The sequence below is a fragment of the Salmo salar genome, chromosome ssa02, assembly GCF_905237065.1.
Source record: "Salmo salar chromosome ssa02, Ssal_v3.1, whole genome shotgun sequence".
Lineage (NCBI taxonomy): Eukaryota > Metazoa > Chordata > Actinopteri > Salmoniformes > Salmonidae > Salmo > Salmo salar.
The window spans coordinates 32,757,732-32,777,189 of NC_059443.1; the positions used below are offsets into that span (position 1 = coordinate 32,757,732).

Here is a 19,458-nt window from a genome sequence, read left to right on the forward strand (position 1 = left end):
CATGCTTTTGCTTCAGAATTTGTTAAATTTCTCATTCATTTACAATATTGTTCTTATTCCTACATGTATTAGACAGGTCTATAATTTAAAGTCAGGATTTTTATGGGTTGTTGTGTATTTTGCAAGAAAAAACTATATTTGACCATATGTGCAATAACTATCATTACACTCCTATTGTCTTTTTATAACCCTTTATAACCCTTTCTCTCTCTCTCTGCCCCCGTAGTGGTGTTTGTGTGTTGCTCTCCGGACACGTTCAGGCAGCTGATGGTTCACTTCCGGCGGGCAGGCCTTCCTCAGGAGGAGTTTGTTTTCTTCTACATTGACATGTTTGGACGCAGCCTGGACTCCCAGAATGCTCAACCCTGGGCCAGAGGGGACCAAGACGACCTTGTCGCCAAGGAGGCCTTCCAGGTAAGCCTTGGATCAGAGTCAAGTGTATCATCTCATTCCCATCATTACCTTGGAAACAGGTATCTCCTGTATTCTCCACTGACTTACACAGCAGGCCCTGAAGCAATCATATTTTGATGTCCCTATGTTTCCCCATGATTGTCATTGGTGTTAAGTGTGCTGCCAGGCAGATGAGATGACAAATCTAATCTTGTTGATTTTCCATTCTCTCACTGTGAAGTACTTTAATTTTCTTCTCAATTCCCTAGTGAGTAACAGACTCTCCATCGAGGGGGAGAGAGGCAACATAACTATATGTTTCATGACATCCCATCAATTTGTTGATATCAGTCTCATCTCACAAAGCCTGAAAGAGCAAAACAAAGGGCCCGAGGTTTGAAAATGTAACTGATGCACGTACTGTACATCAGTGGTGCACAACATACGGCCCTACTGGTGGGTCGTGGTCATTTTGCTTAGGTTGACACTGATTTAAGTGGGTCCTAATGGTCTGGGAACCAATGCCATAACCCATATGATTCTGTATAATTCAGTGAAACCTTTGTCTTATGAATCACAATCGTTTTTTTTCTTTGTGTCTGTCTCAGAGTGTGAAAATCCTGACCTATAGAGAACCACAGAACCCTGAATATAAAGATTTTGTGAGGGACCTGAAGACAGATGCCAAGAGAATGTTCAACTTTACGGTGGAGGACTCACTGGTAAGAGGCTGAAGTGTGTGTATGTGTGTGCTCTCTTGCAGGAAGACAGTGGGTGATCAAGAGGACGAGAACTGAAAGGAGAGAGAGAAAAGGTTATAAGCAGGAAATAGGAGAGAAAAACGTGCAGAGAGAACAAAGCAGATGAAGAGCGAGTGAAAAAGGAGTGACTCACTCTGGAGAGAGAGAGAGAGAGAGAGAGAGAGAGAGAGAGAGAGAGAGAGAGAGAGAGAGAGAGAGAGAGAGAGAGAGAGAGAGAGAGAGAGAGAGAGAGAGAGAGAGAGAGAGAGAGAGAGAGAGAGAGATCAAAAGGAGTATTTATTAAAAAAAGACAACTTGATCCCAAAATGGCACAGACTTGAGGCAATAGGAAGGAGAAGACATGCTAAGGCATGAAGACTTAGATCTACACAGAATAAAACTGTGTATAATAATCTATACACTGAGAGTACAAGAAATTATGAACTTGACATAGACTGACCAGGTGAATCTAGGTAAAAGCTACGATCCCTTATTGATGTCACTTGTTCAATTCACTTCAATCAGTGTAGATGAAGGGGAGGATACAGTTTAAAGAAGGATTTTTAAGCCTTGAGACAACTGAGACATGGATTGTGTATGTGTGCCATTCAGAGGATGAATGGGTAAGACAAAAGTTTTAAGTGCCTTTGAACATGGTATGGTATTAGGTGCCGGGTGCACCGGTTTGAGTGTGTCAAGAACTGCAATGCTGCTGGGTTTTTCACGCTCAACAGTTTCCCGTGTGTATCAAGAAGGGTCCACCACCCAAAGGACATCCAGCCAACTTGACACAACTTTGGGGAGCATTAGAGTCAACAAGGGCCAGCATCCCTGTGGAACGCTTTGACACCTTGTAGAGTCCATGCCCGACAAATTGATGCTGTTCTGAGGGCAAAAGGGGTGCAACTCAATATTAGGAAGGTGTTCCTTATGTTTTGTACACTCAGTGTAGGGCTATCATATTATAGAGAACATCTCATTATGAAACATTTGATTGAGCCACATCTGACAGGCAAAGCAACACATACAAAGAACTATCAGTAGTACTAGTTCATTTAGCAGTAGTACTAGTTCATTTAGCAGTAGTACTAGTTCATTGGTGTTTGCACATCTGAGAGTGTGTTTGTGCATTTGTGCGTAGAAAGATGGAGAGGCTGCGATAAGTAGGCTTATACGTAATTGGCTCGCGTGCAATGCCTGGACGATTGATTCAATTTAATTTGGAAGAAAAAGCTAATTTAGTTAGTGGAGCTTATCTTCTTATTATGTTCCCTACAAAGGTGCACAATGATGATATTCTACACGCTTCTGCAGCTGAATCACTGGTGTCTTGTTTAGGAGATGAGAGAGAAACACATGTGTGCGCACACACACACACACACACTCACAAAGATTGGCACGATACATCCACGTATCCTCAATATGGTAGATTGACTGCCTTCAAGTCCATCGTTCATCTCTGACTCCGGATGGAGGTGTGTGTCCTTGCATGCATGTGTGTGCTTTCGCATCAGTGACAATTTACACTTCAGGAGGGGAAGCAAAATAAAGAGCTTGACAGGCCACGTCATCTAACTGCCCTCCCCGTTCGATACACACAAATCCAGAATTGTACGTCAGGGCTTCTATTCCATCCCCGGGAGGAAGGGAGACTCGCCATTGGTCCTGGTTTCAGACAGGGCTGTCTGGCACCCCTCACAAGCCGATAAATCACTTGTAACAGACAACTAAGTGCAGTTAATGTAATAAATAGACAGGTCTGACTCTGGAGGATGAGAGAGAGGCACAGAGCATGAGAGCTCTGCCCTGGTCTACCTGGTCCTCATTCACCCTGTCTGGACATTGTGTCTGTACGTTTCCAATTGATCCAACTGAACTGAATGAATTGTCTGAGTGGGTTATTGTCCTCATATTCCATTCTGTGATTGATGTGGACAGTTCTTTTGGTTTGGGGCCATTGTTTGGAGAGATGACGAGATGGAAGAGGAAATTGTTTCTCAGGCAGAATTGTGAAATTAATAAAGGGGTAGAAATAGGTACGGAGATGATAGAAAATAATTATAGTTGTGATAAATAGAAAAGTGGCATTAACTTGAAATATATCAAACACTATAGAGAAGCTTGTAGAAGAGACAAGTAGTTAGCAGAATAAGTTCTGCTCTCCATGGCAGTGGCACAAATATAGCTAGACATACGCAGTAGCTCTCTAATGATAGAAAATAATATATATTGGATGAGGGATATAGATGTACTATTAATACATGTATGGTATGGTTGATCTAAGCCATCTCAAAAAAATAGGTGATGATAGATTTATTAACTATTCTACAATATCCTTTTGCTTCCCTGCAGATGAACATAATCTCCGGAGGGTTCTACGACGGGCTGATGCTGTACACCCACGCCCTGAACGAGACCATGACCTCGCCAGAGGACAGACCTGTGGGGAAAACTGTAACCAGGAGGATGTGGAACCGCACCTACAACGGTCAGTCCACTCCACGCACCTCAGTTCATAACCTGGATCTTTATTCCATTGAATCAGGGGTCAGAAAGGTTCTAGGGCTTTTTCGGAACATGTGTGAACATGTTTTCAGTCTAGCACTAGCTCTGTGCTCTGTCTCTGGTGACTACAGAGGTCTGCGTTTTGTCACAGAGACAATTTCAAAAGATTTGTGTGAAGACAAAATGTTCCATGTCACTGGATTAACTCTGAGCTCTGGCTTACGATCTCTTGTCATTTCTACCTTTGAGGAGGTAGTTCTGTAACAACAACACATTCAATGTCTTCCTTGCAATTTCTCAGCAGATTAATTATTGAGTGATTTGTGGCAGAATGAGAGAGAACCAGCACGATGTAACAATACTCCCCATTGACAGAGGGTCCCTATTGGGTTCTTCTATTGGGTGCTTTGTGCCTTTGAAATGAGATGTACACCTCTTCAAGAGATCTTCAAGACAAGACATTGATTTAGTTGCAGGCCATAAAAAGTCATATGGCTCTCAAAAGCATACTGGACAAGTACACTACATTACCAAAAGTATGTGGACAACTACTCGTCGAACATAAAAAAAACATCATAGGCATTAATATAGAGATGGTCCTCCCTTTGCTACTCCAACAGCCTCCACTGTTCTTGGAAGGCTTTCCAATAGATTATGAACATTGTGGCAGAGAATTGGTTCCATTCAGCCACAGGAGCATTATTGAGGTTGGGCACTGATGTTGGGCGATTGGTTCTGGCTCGCAGTCGGCGTTCCAGTTCATTCCAAAGGTGTTTGATGGGGTTGAGGTCAGGGCTCTGTGCAGGACAGTCAAGTTCTTCCACAATAATCTCGACAAACCATTTCTGTGTGGACCTTGCTTTGTGCACGGGGGCATGCATTGTCATGATGAAACAGGAAAGGGCCTTCCACAAACTATTGCCACAAAGTTGGAAGCACAGAATCATCTAGAATGTCATTGTATGCTGTAGTGTTAAGATTTCCCTTCACGGCCTTTCGAGTGGTGCAGTGGTCTAAGGCACTGCATTGCAGTGCTAGCTGTGGCACTAGAGATTCTGGGTTCGAGTCCAGGCTCTGTTGCAGCCGGCCGCGACCGGGAGACCCATGGGGCGGCGCACAATTGTCTCACCGTCGTCTGGTTTAGGTGAGGGTTTGGCCGGAAGGGATATCCTTGTCTCATCGCGCACTAGCAACTCCTGTGGCGGGCTGGGCGCAGTGCACGCTGACACGGTCGCCAGGTGCACGGTGTTTCCTCAGACACATTGGTGCGGCTGGCTTCCGGGTTAAGTGGGAATTGTGTCAAGTAGCAGTGCGGCTTGGTTGGGTTGTGTTTCGAAGGACGCACGGCTCTCGACCTTTGCCTCTCCCGAGTCCGTACGGGAGTTGCAGCGATGAGACAAGACTGTAACTACCAATTGGATACCATGAAATTGGGGAGAAAACGGGGTAAACCCAGATTCGTCCGTAGACTGTCCGATGGTGAAGCGTGATTCATCTCTCCAGAGAACGCGTTTCCATTGCTCCAGAGTCCAATGGTGGCAAGCTTTACACCACTCCAGACGACACTTGGTATTGCGCGTGTTGATCTTAAGCTTGTGTGCGGCTCTCGGCCATGGAAACCCATTTCATTAAGCTCCCAACAAACAGTTCTTGTGCTGACATTGCTTCCAGAGGCAACGTGGTAGTGAGTGTTGCAACCGAGGACAGAGGATTTTTACTCTCTACGCGTTTCAGCACTCGCCGGTCCCGTTCTGTGTGCTTGTGTGGTTTAACACTTTGCGGCTGAGTCGTTGTTGCTCCTAGAAGTTTCCACTTCACAATAACAGCACTAACAGTTGACTGGGGCAGCTCTAGCAGGGAAGAAATTTGACGAACTGACTTGTTGGAAAGTCAGAAAACTATGACAGTGCCACGTTAAAAGTCACTGAGCTCTTCAGTAAGACCATTCTACTGCCAATGTTTGTCGATGGAGATTGCAGTGTGCTCGACTTTATACAGCTGTCAGGAACGGGTGTGGCTGAAATAGCCGAATCCACTACTATTGTATATATAGTGTAGGTTTACACCAGTAGCCGTCGGTGCCGTTTAAGATGAGGGAGGAAGATTATTTTTTTGTTTTATGAGCATGACCGTATTTCTATTACAGCATATTAGATGACTATCATTCATATTCCATTCAACCAGCTCAATGTAACATCGATAGGTTTAGGCTACTACATGATACTCAAATGTTCTCTATACCCATCATGAGGTTACTACCTAGCCTATGAATGAAAGTTTACAACTTAGGTGCACAAGTCGAGAGAAATGTTTGTAATCAATGTGACAGACAATCTTGCCTGTGTAGTTGATCTAGGGTGTAATCATTAGTCCAACAGTTGCAAACAAGAGTTTCTTTTGGACAAATTCAGGTATGTTTATTCCCGTTTCGTTCCATTTGCTTCCGTTTAAGAAAGGTTTTTCAACAGAATCGTCGGATTGAATACACTCCTGATCACCACAAACACAATTCACTTTCATAGCAGCCATATACATACAGCATGATCCCTTTGATCGTTGGATAATTTCTTATCGCGTCTATGCGCTCTCCTCCTCTAAGCTTTTCCCTTCGATTCTGGACTTCAGTGCACAACACATCAGCTGTCTGTGACCTGGCAAAAAAACTTTTCCAAGTCAAACTTTCATATCATAACTGCTAACCGCTACACACAGCCTACATCATTGTCACCATATTAGCTAACGACCAGACAACATAGCTACTAGAACTAACGCCTTAGTAAACCTGCTACAATTATGCAGTACAGTGTACAGTTAGCAAGCAGTTTAGCAGTTACACCGGTGGGCCCCGGTGGCAATAAATTAATAAAACCAAAAGCTTACCTTGACCTGGAAGAGTTCCAGTGTGGGATAGCCATAGCCAGCTAGGTAACATAGCATCCCTCTCTGAGCCGGGGGTTTGAGTATGCTAAACTAGCTAGCTGCATTAGCTAGCTAAGTAAGTGAAAGGTAAAAAAAAAGAAATATAGCTAGCTCTCGCTCTCTCGCTAATTTGTTCAAAATGGTTAAACTATTGTCTTTCTCTCTATTTGAGTCAACTACTCACCGCATTTTGTGCACAGCAGTGCTAGCTAGCTGTAGCTTATACTTTCAGTAATAGATTCATTATCTGATCCTTTAATTGGGTGGACAACATGTCAGTTCATGCTGCAAGACCTTTGATAGGTTGGACGACGTCCTCTGGAAGTTGCCATTTCTGTGTAAGTCTATGTAAGCGGGTGAGAACCACCAGCCTCCTAGGTTTTGTATTGAAGTAAAATGTACCCAGAGGAGGACGGAAACTAGTTGTCCTCCAGCTAAACCATGGTGCATGTCACACCAGCCTTCGGTTTGGCTCCCCCTCCTGTCCAGCTCAGGCGTTCGGCGTCGACCGGCCTTCTAGCTGCTGCCGAACCTACTGCTGGCAAACGGTCTTCACTCATCAACCCCGGACTTGTCTCGTCATCATTACACACATCTGGTTCCAATCCCCACTCTATCACTGTATATATACTCCCTCTGCCATTTGTCTTTGTCCGTCATTGTAAATGTTATTTGTTTTCCTGAGAGGACGCTCTCCTACTATTTCCTGAGTACTTTATATTTTTCACTTTGGGTTCACCCTGTGCCATTTTGTTTATGAAGATATATTTTGAGCACAAGAGCGTTTGGGTTTTGTCCCGCCTTGATCTATGGTGCTTAAATAAATTCAGTAGTTCTAAACCTGCGACTGCCTCCTGCATATTCCTCTCTACACCAATGACAGTGCTATCCTACAGAGTGCTGTTGAGGCTACTTGTCACATTCTTCTTCGTCTGAAGATAGAGAGAAATCATCGTCGGAGAAAGTGGACCAATACACAGCGGGGTTATGTGTACTCATCTTCTTTTTATTATGGATAAGAAGGTAAACTGAAAACAAAAACACGTACACAGGACGACAACAACGACGACGACGACGCGACGACAAACAGGCTTGTAAGGCACAAAGCTATACACAGCAATTAATCTCCCACAACTCACAAACCCAAACCTATATATAGGACTCTCAATCAGAGGCAACTAGAAACACCTGCCTCCAATTGAGAGTCCAACACCCAAACCTAAACATAGAAAACTAAACAGAACGTAGAAATACAAACCTAGAACATACCCAAAACCCAGAACTAACAAACCAAACACCCTAATTAACCTGTTGGGGATAGGGGGCAGTATTTGCACGGCTGGATAAAAAACGTACCCGATTTAATCTGGTTACTACTCCTGCCCAGTAACTAGAATATGCATATAATTGTTTGATTTGGATAGAAAACACGCTAAAGTTTCTAAAACTGTTTGAATGGTGTCTGTGAGTATAACAGAACTCATTTGGCAGGCCAAAACCTGAGAAGATTCCAAACAGGAAGCGCTCTCTCTGACTATATCTTGGCCTTCTTGATCATCTCTAACCAAAACAGGGGATCTCTGGCATAACGTGACATTTTCTAACGCTCCCATAGGCTCTCAGAAGGCGCCAGAACGATGAATGGTGGCTTTGCAGGCCATGGCTGAAAAACATTAGCGCATTTAGTAAGTGGTCGATCTGAGGACAATGAGACTGGAAGCGCGTGCACGAGCCGACACCAGGTTTACTTTCTCTCTCTTTGAACGAAAACAACGACTCCCGGTCGGAATATTATCGCTTTTTTACGAGAAAAATTGCATAAAAATTGATTTTAAACAGCGTTTGACATGCTTCGAAGTACGGTAATGGAATATTTTGAATTTTTTGTCACGAAAAGCGTCGGGCGCGTCACCCTTCTTTACCCTTCGGATAGTGTCTTGAACGGCACGAACAAAACACCGCTATTTGGATATAACTATGGATTATTTGGAACCAAACCAACATTTGTTATTGAAGTAGAAGTCCTGGGAGTGCATTCTGACGAAGAACAGCAAAGGTAATCAAACTTTTCTAATAGTAAATCGGAGTTTGGTGAGTACCACACTTGGTGGGTGTCAAAATAGCTAGCCTGTGATGGCCGGGCTATCTACTCAGAATATTGCAAAATGTGCTTTCACCGAAAAGCTATTTTAAAATCGGACATAGCGAGTGCATAAAGGAGTTCTGTATCTATAATTCTTAAAATAATTATTATGTTTTTTGTGAACGTTTATCGTGAGTAATTTAGTAAATTCATCGGAAGTGTTCGGTGGGAATGCTAGTCACATGCTAGTCACATGCTAATGTAAAAAGCTGGTTTTTGATATAAATATGAACTTGATTGAACAAAACATGCATGTATTGTATAACATAATGTCCTAGGAGTGTCATCTGATGAAGATCATCAAAGGTTAGTGCTGCATTTAGCTGTGGTTTGGGTTTATGTGACATTATATGCTAGCTTGAAAAATGGGTGTCTGATTATTTCTGGCTGGGTACTCTGCTGACATAATCTAATGTTTTGCTTTCGTTGTAAAGCCTTTTTGAAATCAGACAGTGTGGATAGATTAACGAGACTCTTGTCTTTAAAATGGTTTAAAATAGTCATATGTTTGAGAAATTGAAGTAATAGCATTTCTAAGGTATTTGAATATCGCGCCACGGGATTACACTGACTGTTGAGTAGGTGGGACGCAAGCGTCCCACTGGCCCAGAGAGGTTAACAACCAACCACCCCGAACCACATAAAACAAATACCCTCTGCCACGTCCTGACCAAACTACAATTACAAATAATCCCTAATACTGGTCAGGACGTGACACTACTGTAGACCTTATTGGAAAACAGTGTATTTTAATAAATTATTTGGTTACATGCAAATATAAACTCAACAAAAAAAGAAACGTTCCTTTTTCAGGGCCCTGTCTTTCAAAGATAATTTGTAAAAATCCAAATAACTTCACAGATCTTCATTGTAAAGGGTTTCAACGCTGTTTCCCATGCTTCGTTAAGACACTAACAGCTTACAGATGGTAGGCAATTAAAGTCACACATTTGAAAACTTAGGACACTAAAGAGGCCTTTCTACTGACTCTGAAAAACCCCAAAAGAAAGATGCCCAGGGTCCCTGCTCATCTGCGTGAATGTGCCTTAGGCATGCTGCAAGGAGGCAATAGGACTGCAGATGTGGCCAGGGCAATAAATTGCAATGTCCGTACTGTGAGACGCCTAAAACAGCGCTACAGGGAGACAGGACGGACAGCTGATCATCCTTGCAGTGGCAGACCACGTGTAACACCTGCACCTGCACAGGATCGGTACATCCAAACATCACACATGCGGGACAGGTACAGGATGGCAACAAAAACTGCCCGAGTTACACCAGGAACGCATAATCCCTCCATCTGTGCACAGACTGTCCGCAATAGTTCTGAGAGAGGCCTGTTGTAAGGCAGGTCCTCACCAGACATCACCGGCAACAACGTCGCCCATGGGCACAAAGCCACTGTCGCTGGACCAGACAGGACTGGCAAGAAGTGCTCTTCATTGACGAGTCGTGGTTTTGTCTCACCAGGGGTGATGGTCGGATTTGCATTTATCGTCAAAGGAATGAATGTTACACCGAGGCCTGTACTCTGGAGCGGGATCAATTTGGAGGTGGCGGTTCCGTCATGGTCTGGGGCGGTGTGTCACAGTATCATCGGACTGAGCTTGTTGTCATTGCAGTCAATCTCAACGCTGTGCGTTACAGGGAAGACATCCTCTTCCCTCATGTGGTACCCATCCTGCAGGCTCATCCTAACATGACCCTCCAGCATGACAATGCCACCAGCCATACTTCTCGTCTGTGTGTGATTTCCTGCAAGACAGGAATGTCAGTGTTCTGCAATGGCCTGCGAAGAGCCCGGATCTCAATCCCATTGAGCATGTCTGGGACCTGTTGGATCGGAGGGTGAGGGCTATGGCCATTCCCCCCAGAAATGTCCGGGAACTTGCGGGTACCTTGGTGGAAGAGTGTGGTAACATCTCACAGCAAGAACTGGCAAATCTGGTGCAGTCCATGAGGAGGAGATGCACTAGAGTGCTTAATGCAGCTGGTGGACACACCAGATACTGACTGTTACTTTTGATTTTGACCCCCCCTTTGATCAGGTACACATTATCCCATTTCTGGTAGTCACATGTCTGTGGAACTTGTTCAGTTTATGTCTCAGTTGTTGAATCTTGATATGTTCATACAAATATTTACACATGTTAAGTTTGCTGAAAATAAACCCAGTTGACAGTGAGAGGACGTTTCTTTTTTTGCTGAGTTTATTTAGTAAAGTTTTGTCTAAAAAGGATTTTTTTTTTTTTAATGTTTCACTATTTTTATGAAATTCACTGAGGAGCATGGTCCTCCCATTCCTCCTCTGAGGAGCCTCCACAGGTTTACACTGTAGATACCATTTATGTTAGCTGTTATAAGGTGGGAATATGCCTTTGTGGGGAAGTTTTGCCAAAAACAGAAATCTCCTCAAAGCAGGGAAAATATTAAATGGAAAGGATAAATTAGCGGACCATGCTTGTGTCATTTGGCCTTTTGAAGAGAGGCAGATGCTTCCTCTCTATGTCTCTGCAAGTTCTTGCAAAAGAAAGAAAGCGCATCAAAAATATACAAAACATGCCAACATTGTTATTGAACAACCTTCTTCATCTCCACTGGCAGCTGGTTTGTAGCCAAGCCAAGGTCTGTAGCGGAAGTAAATTCATCTTCACGTTCGACTTCGAACAAACACATTCCTGGACACCACAAATGAATGTGTCCCTCAAATCCATTCAAATTAATTTAATTGTGTCCAGTTCAGTAAAAAAAAAAGTAATTTATCACAGAGTCCTTGGAATGTCACTAGCTGTGTCAATCAGGTGACATCGTTGTCTTTTAAAAGCAAATGAATCCATAAAATAACAGCTTTATGACAACAAAACGTCAAATAATTTTTGTGACTTTTTCCCCTGTGTTATACATTCTGGAGGAGGTAGTCCCCTTGCTGAGCATGTGCATTTCTAAATTAAAGTATTTAATCATCCTTTTATTCATCACTGACCTAAGAGAGTATAGATTTAAGGATGAAAAATGCATCTGGATCCAGTATGGTGACCTTTTTCCTGTGCACCTAAAGTTGATGAATATGACCAATCTTCTGTTTGTAAAACTTCCATAAAACCCAGCACACACAACTCAGTGACAACTTAGGTGATTGACGAGGTCGTATAATGCTCAACATGGAGTAGACAAAGTCTCATCTATCGTTCATAACACATACATTGTTCTTTTTACCACATTCTTTGGGTGAAGAGTTAGACACAGCATCTTACTTTCTGAGGAAGGCCTCCATTGTCTTTCCTCTGCCAGTACCCCCCTCCCCCCAAACACACACACCTCACTGACTAAGTGTTGAAGTTATGTGTGTTTACCTAGACTTGTGGGTTTCACAAGTGTTTGACATTACTAATGGCCGATATAGAAGATGGTGGTCTCAAACCTTGTAGCAGGTTGTCATCACCCCTTCTGTCCCAGTCCTTTGTGAGGGACCTGAAGACAGATGCCAAGTCCTAGCAACCTCTGTTTATTGGGACTTGAGGGGAATTTGAAGGGTTGGGCTGTTGATCTGACATTTGTTTGGTTTGTCACAGAGTCACTGGGTTACAGAGTCAGATTATGTGTGAGGTCACAGGAGACAGTAAATGGCGCTTGACAACAAGTCAAAGGTAACGGCAAGAACAAATACGTTGAATCATTGGAACAGTACACATACTTGAGGAGGTGACATGTCATCAGGGACATCTCATCAGGTAAGTACCCAGGTTGTTTGCTCTGCACTCCTTTCTCCTTCCCTCTTTCACCCTGCTTCCCCATTTCCCTTTTATTCCCTCCATCTGTCCTCCATTACTGCCCGCCTGCTCCCTCTTTTTCCCTTAATCTCCTTGGCTGACCCCTCTTTACAAATGGCCATCCTTCTCTCCTCAATCACTATGAGTTGGACCAGAGCACACAAACAACAGAGATGAACACTTCAGCCAGACAGTGGGAGGGCAGAGCGGGCAGCAGCCAAGAACAGATGGAGTCTCCTCACACTGATTCTGTTAGCCCAACCAAACATAGGCAATGAAAGGCTAAGGGGTTTGTTTGGTTGCATGCGAGGACAATGCTTCTTTTATTATTTTTGCCCACACCAGTGCATACTGTAACGTAAGCTGTTTGGTAGCTTTAGTTCATTGTTATGTTTCCGATTCAGTGCTTTTTAGTTATATTCTGTGTTATGTTTTTTTGAAAGCAAGACAGCTTTAAGTTGGTTTAGTGAAATACAAACCATTCATCTGAAACTTGACTTCAGCAGTTAAACTACAGTATATGACTCATATGAGTAATTGTACGTTGTAAACTTGTGAAAATGTGTGAAAAGAATATTTCCGTGTCAGAGGTGGATGTCCTGCTGCGTATGCCAGTGTGTTAATGCCAATCTCCCTATCTTTTCTATCAGTCATTGCCCGTACTCATAGTTATTCCTTCACGCCTTCTTCTCGTCTCATTATTTCCTGGTCTACCTCTCCTCTCCTCTCCTCTGCTCTCAATCCTCTCCTCTGTGAACAGTTCTCTAATTCCATCCCACGGGATCTGCCTTCCTCTTTTTCCTTCCTCCTCCACCAATCTGTCCATATTTTCACTGTCTTATCAAGGTGGTCCTCCTCACTTCACTGCTCTGTCAATCTCTGTCATATTTTTACTGTCTCAACATGTCTTATCCTCCTGAACTCTTATTTTACCCTCTCCTCCTACATGACCTCTCTGTTTCTTCTGAACTCTCTATCCTTTGCCATGGAAATATCTAATTTCTCTTTTGGCTGTCATGTTGCAAAAAAAATCCCCCTGGAAAAAAAGAGGAAATCCCCAAAATAGGAGAGTAATCTAATCAGGCGAAACCAGAGCTCCCGTGGCCGTGTCAGCAGGAGCCATCTCCCTCAATCTGCCTCTGACGCCAGTCTCCACCCTCCGCTCATCCCTCTATCTCTCTCTGTCCATGTCTCCACCTCCTTCTCTTTTCCTTTTCTCTCCCCACCATCCATCACTCATTGTCCTTTTTCTCTGCCTCTGTCTTCTGTGCAGTGGCCCTGGTCACTTAGGCAGCTGGTATTTCCAACGGTAGGTCTGGCCTGGGTCGAGCTGATAATGAGCTGTGTGAATCTGAAGCCTTGTCATCTGAGCCACAGTGGAGCACAGGGCTGGAGTGTAGAGTGCACTGCAGAAAGGAGACAGGCAGACAGGTGGCTAGAGGGGGATAGGAACAGAGAGAAAGAATGAAGCACTCTTGTGCTTGTGCCCTTTTGTTAATCATATGTACTAAAACTCTACAGCTACATGGTACATGGTAGGCCCCCATTGTCCCAGAAATCTTTGGTAACTGGAGAACCTTGTCAATGCTATTAGTGGGCAACGGAGTGCCTGTAAAAAGGATTGACAGAGACCCTACAGATCTTAGTCTAATAGCATTTAGCGTTAGAGACCCTTTCATGTCATTCATAACTGGAGGTCTTGCTCTCTATTTCTCTCTCTTTCTCTCGCTCCCTCTTTCTTTCTCTCCCTCCCTATCTCTCCATCAGAGGCTAAGGGAAAAATCCCATAAGTCTAGATGAATAATGAATACTATACATTATTCATAAGTAAGTCCTAGAATAGTAAATTTTTTCCATCCTTTAGTTACCTATATATTTGATGAAACAACTATGTTTATTTGATGACTGTTGTTGACTGATATGATAAGGTCAAAAGTAAACACACAGATTGCTGTACATTTTTGGACATGACAACAGGTGTGTGCCATCCTTTGTTAGTTAGGCAGGGGCTGTTAAGTATGCAGAACACACTTTGATCCAGGGACATAAGCCGCAGGTGGTTTGCAGACTATTTCACGGCTGCCTGGGTAGAAGAATGCCATAGTTATTTCTCACAGTAAATGCAATTATTTCAAGGAGAGGTGCTTGTGGGGAGGCGTTAAAAGCATTCCAAAAAAGAATTCTAATTAACTAATACATTTTTCGACAAAAGTAATCACATTCTTCTCCAATGCAAGGCCAAAATTCCAAGTCTGTGTTTTCAGACATCAGACAACTAAGTAGAGTGAACAAAAAACAGCCTGCAAGTTAACCTCCTGGTCTAGCTGATGAAGAGCTGCAATATCATATCACACTACAGTGAGTGTACAATAAGGTCAATATTTGCATATACTGTATGTGACAGGAGTGCTCCCACGTTTAGCAGCAGTGATAATAAAATACACAATATATCACCTATTCCCATGTGTTCACTCTTTAGATAAGAACAGAGGCTGTTTATGTGGCTCTAATGGAGCTCTATCAGCAGCTGCTCTCATGGCTTCACAGCAGCTAGGGATTGTAATCACCTGGTTGGCACCATACATATCCATAAACTATACGGTGACTCGGTGGAAAATCAAATGGTGCCATGACACTTCCGCTGTGCACTTTGCTAACGGTTGTTGTTATTCATAAGAGTGCGCTGTGCTTTCCCCAGATTTAAAGTCATAGTACTTTCCTGTTATGCCTTGAATCAGAGAAGTGTTTGATTGTAGGTTTCATTAATGTCTAGGGGCGCACTGCGACAACCTGCATTGTGTTGCTAGTCTTCCCTCCGTGTGCCCTTTTCAAATGCCTTGACAGTTGCCTTGTGCATTTATCGGCTATAACCCTAAAAAACACAACATGCCACTAATGTGGACTCACCTCTGGCTTTTTCATGGACATTTTCTTTCAGACACTTGACCTTTTTTTTCTACCTTGTCAAGATGTTTCTGGAATCTTTTGTTTGACTGCAAGATCTTCTTCTTATACCTCAACAAAAAGAGGACCAGACGAAAGCGATGTGCGTTGTGCAGTCTTGGATGGAGGGAGTTGACACATGATTTAGGAATAGGCAGCTCAGGAGCATGTGTCTGGTGACTTTTCACCAGGTTAGCCGTCAGTACGGAACGGGTCATGCAATGTTCTTTCAATCAGATGTTAACTTCCAGGGACACACTGCTGTGCAAATCAAACATACTTGGAAAGGCACAGTGGGGAAACTGATTCCCGTTTTTAGTTTAGGTAATTACAAGGATTTGAACAGTGAGGGGAATAAGATGAGACATACAGGTGTTTTACTGTTGTTGATGATATATGAATTTACATAATGTACAAAGATGGATACAGTACATGAAGGGAGGCAGCCAGTATAGACCATGTACATAGAGGGAGGATGTCAAGATGGAAGGATCAGGTTACAGCGGCTTCTCTCTGGCTTCTGTTCCATTAACTAATGGGCCTGGATGGGTGAGAGAGATTCAGCCACTTGAGGACAGTGGAAGATGTATTGAACTTGCTTCTTCATTATTGAAAACAGCATGTTTTGGCAATGCAGCCTTCATCTGATATACTGTACTTCCAATACGCATCACTCATGATGTTAGATCAATACAGTCCATTTACCAAACTAACACACTAGCTGTCAAGCTACTGAGCTGTACCGTAGCTCACAATGTGCCACCTTTCTCCACATGCTCTGAATGCCTGCTCTGATTGCTAGCACATTGTGCAAATGCCCCCCCCCCCCCAGCTCTGTTCTTTGCAGTACAATTCAAATCTGTCAGCCCATCCAGACTAATCCAGCTCTGGTGGACTGAGCATCCATCACTGCAGCCCACTGAATTCAGCCCTCCCCAACATTTCCATTCAAGGTATAAGAATTATTAAAGACTTATTAATAAAGAGTAAGACTATCAGGTATCATGATAAGACCCAGATGCAGACTGTGTTGAAGTGACAATGTTTATTACAGCAACAGGGGCAAAGGTACAGGACGGCAGACAGGCTCAGGTCAGGCAGAGGTCGGTAATCCAGAGGTGGGGCAAAGGTACAGGACGGCAGGCAGGGTCAGGTCAGGCAGAGTGGTCAGGCGGGTAGGTACAGGGTCTGGACAGGCAACGGTCAAAAACCAGGAGGACGAGAAAAGAGAGACTGGGGAAAAGCAGGAGCTGACACAAAAACACTGGTTGGCTTGACAAACAAGACGGACTGGCAACAGACAAACAGAGAACACAGGTATAAATACACAGGGGATAATGGGGAAGATGGGCGGCACCTGGAGGGGGGTGGAGACAATCACAGAGACAGGTGTGTGACAAAGACAGCAGTAAGAGGTTTGTGAGGCTAAGAAACATGGATGGATGAATAGATGGATGGATGCATACATGGACAGACAGAGGGATGGTTAAAGGCCACTTTTTTTTTTACTGTAAATGTGTCTCCATTATTTTATATCCTTCCCATACCTAGCTTTCCTTAACATAAACCGACCAGCCAGCGACCATCCCCCAAAGAAGTGTTACTCCCAATTCCTAGAAGTCGTGATGACGTCACCCACATAGCACCCACATGACTCATTGGTTGATGTTAATTGTATAATGTTCTATTAAATAGGTACTAAATCATGACTCCACTCCCCTTACTTCCACACCTTAACCTGTCCTTGACAACCAAACACCATGCATCCCCCCCATGCAGATGCTGGCCAAATGTAATTTTCCCAGACCAACCACAAGGTTAATCATTCTCTAACCACTGCACGTCTGTGTGTGTGTGAGTAGGGCAATAACGTCTGTGGGAAAGTGTGTGTTCTTGACTATGTGCGTTTGTGCACGCGTGCATGCTACCCTATCTTCTGCATGTCCCTCTAGCCGATAATCCGTCCCATATCATAGCACATCTCTCAGGCCCTCTCTCCTCTGATTAGAGGGATGACTCCTGTATATTTCTTTATTACTAGGATAACCCCATTTGGATTGGACATTTCCATGCTGGTAATGGCGTCGCCTGTCATGTCATTTCTCTCTATAGACACCTCTTTCCATTCACAGTCAATATGGCTATTATCTGCACCTCCAAATCAACCCTGGGCTGTTGTCTTAGCCGGAAATTAAAGTAATGTTATACAAGATGGCCGACTACTAGATTTATTAGCAAGATAGGCCAAATCAAATCAAATTTATTTGTCACATACACATGGTTAGCAGGTGTAAATGCAAGTGTAGCGAAATGCTTGTGCTTCTAGTTCCGACCATGCAGTAATATCTAACAAGTAATCTACCAATTCCACAACAACTACCTTGTACACACAAGTATAAAGGAATGAATACGAATATGTACATAAAAATATATAAATGAGTGATGGCCGAACGGCATAGGCAAGATGTAGTAGATGGTATGGAGTACAGTATATACATATGAGATGAGTATTGTAGGGTATGAAAACATATAAGCGGCATTGTTTAAAGTGGCTAGTGATACATCTAATTACATCAAGATGGCAAGATGCAGTAGATGGTATGGCGTACAGTATATACATATGAGATGAATAATGTAGGTTATGTAATCATTATCTAATATAAAGTGGCAAGTTATAAATTGATTACATCAATTTTCCAATTAATAAAGTGGCTTGAGTTGAGTCAGTATGTTGGCAGCAGCCACTCAATGTTAGTGATGGCTGTTTAACAGTCTGATGGCCTTGAGATAGAAGCTGTTTTTCAGTCTCTCGGTTCCAGCTTTGATGCACCTGTACTGACCTCGCCTTCTGGATGTTAGCGGGGTGAACAGGCAGTGGCTCGGTTGGTTGCTGTCCTTGATGATCTTTTTGGCCTTCCTGTGACATCGGGTGGTGTAGGTGTCCTGGAGGGCAGGTAGTTTGCACACGGTGATGCGTTGTGCAGACCTCACTACCCTCTGGAGAGCCTTCCGGTTATGGGCGGAGCAGCTGCCGTACCAGGCGGTGATACAGCCCGACAGGATGCTCTCGATTTTGCATCTGTAAAAGTTTGAGTGTTTTTGGTGACAAGCCGAATTTCTTCAGCCTCCTGAGGTTGAAGAGGCGCTGCTGCGCCTTCTTCACCACGCTGTCTGTGTGGGTGGACCATTTCAGTTTGACCGTGATGTGTACGCCGAGGAACTTAAAACTCTCCACCTTCTCCACTACTGTCCCGTCGATGTGGATAGGGGGCTGCTCCCTCTGCTGTTTCCTGAAGTCCACGATCATTTCTTTTGTTTTGTTGACATTGAGTGCGAGGTTATTTTCCTGACACCACACTCCGAGGGCCCTCACCTCCTCCCTGTAGGCCGTCTCGTCGTTGTTGGTAATCAAGCCTACCACTGTAGTGTCATCTGCAAACTTGATGATTGAGTTGGATGCGTGCATGGCCACGCAGTCGTGGGCCCAGCTATATTACTGTGATTATGGATGAATACTTTTGGGTGGACCTGGGGTGTACCAACTTATACTGTTTGTGTTTGCATCTGTGTATCTCCAACACCATAATTTGAAGTGAAATTGTTGTCATGACCAATGTTTGTTTTGATAGTAATGGCTGTTTATTTTTTACGTTTGAGATGTTGTTATGGGTGTTCTAACTTGCTCAATGGTTGAGATTTCTCTCCGGTGTCAGCTAATAGGGACAACCTCAAATGTAAATCTGTTCTTGTTTCGTAATGACAGTAATAATTTGTAGTAATTACTGTTACCCGCTGAGCGCTTTGTTGATTATTTTCATCCCTGGACTGGATATTAGTGTAAGATAACATTAATATGCTCCCTTTAAATATTGTCTGACTCCTCTACCTCCCATTGGCTCCTCTCTCCTTCTGGTCCTCTCAACAGGTGTAACAGGCCTGGTGCAGATAGATGAAAATGGGGACAGAGAGACAGACTTCGCTTTCTGGGACATGACTGACACCAACACCAGTGTTTTCCAGGTACTGAATACACACACACACATCT

At 43.6% G+C, this 19,458-nt stretch overlaps 1 protein-coding gene across 2 annotated transcripts in view; it reads left to right on the forward strand.

Moving 5' to 3' along the window:
- LOC106580330 (atrial natriuretic peptide receptor 1) overlaps positions 1-19,458 on the forward strand; it is a 56,205-nt gene that overhangs the window by 25,633 nt on the left and 11,114 nt on the right. For both annotated transcript variants that reach the window (XM_014161238.2, XM_014161228.2), the window contains exons 3-6: positions 227-414; positions 1,002-1,115; positions 3,486-3,621; positions 19,339-19,433. In XM_014161238.2, coding sequence (XP_014016713.1) covers positions 227-414; positions 1,002-1,115; positions 3,486-3,621; positions 19,339-19,433 — 533 coding nt within the window. The remainder of the gene's footprint in view (positions 1-226; positions 415-1,001; positions 1,116-3,485; positions 3,622-19,338; positions 19,434-19,458) is intronic.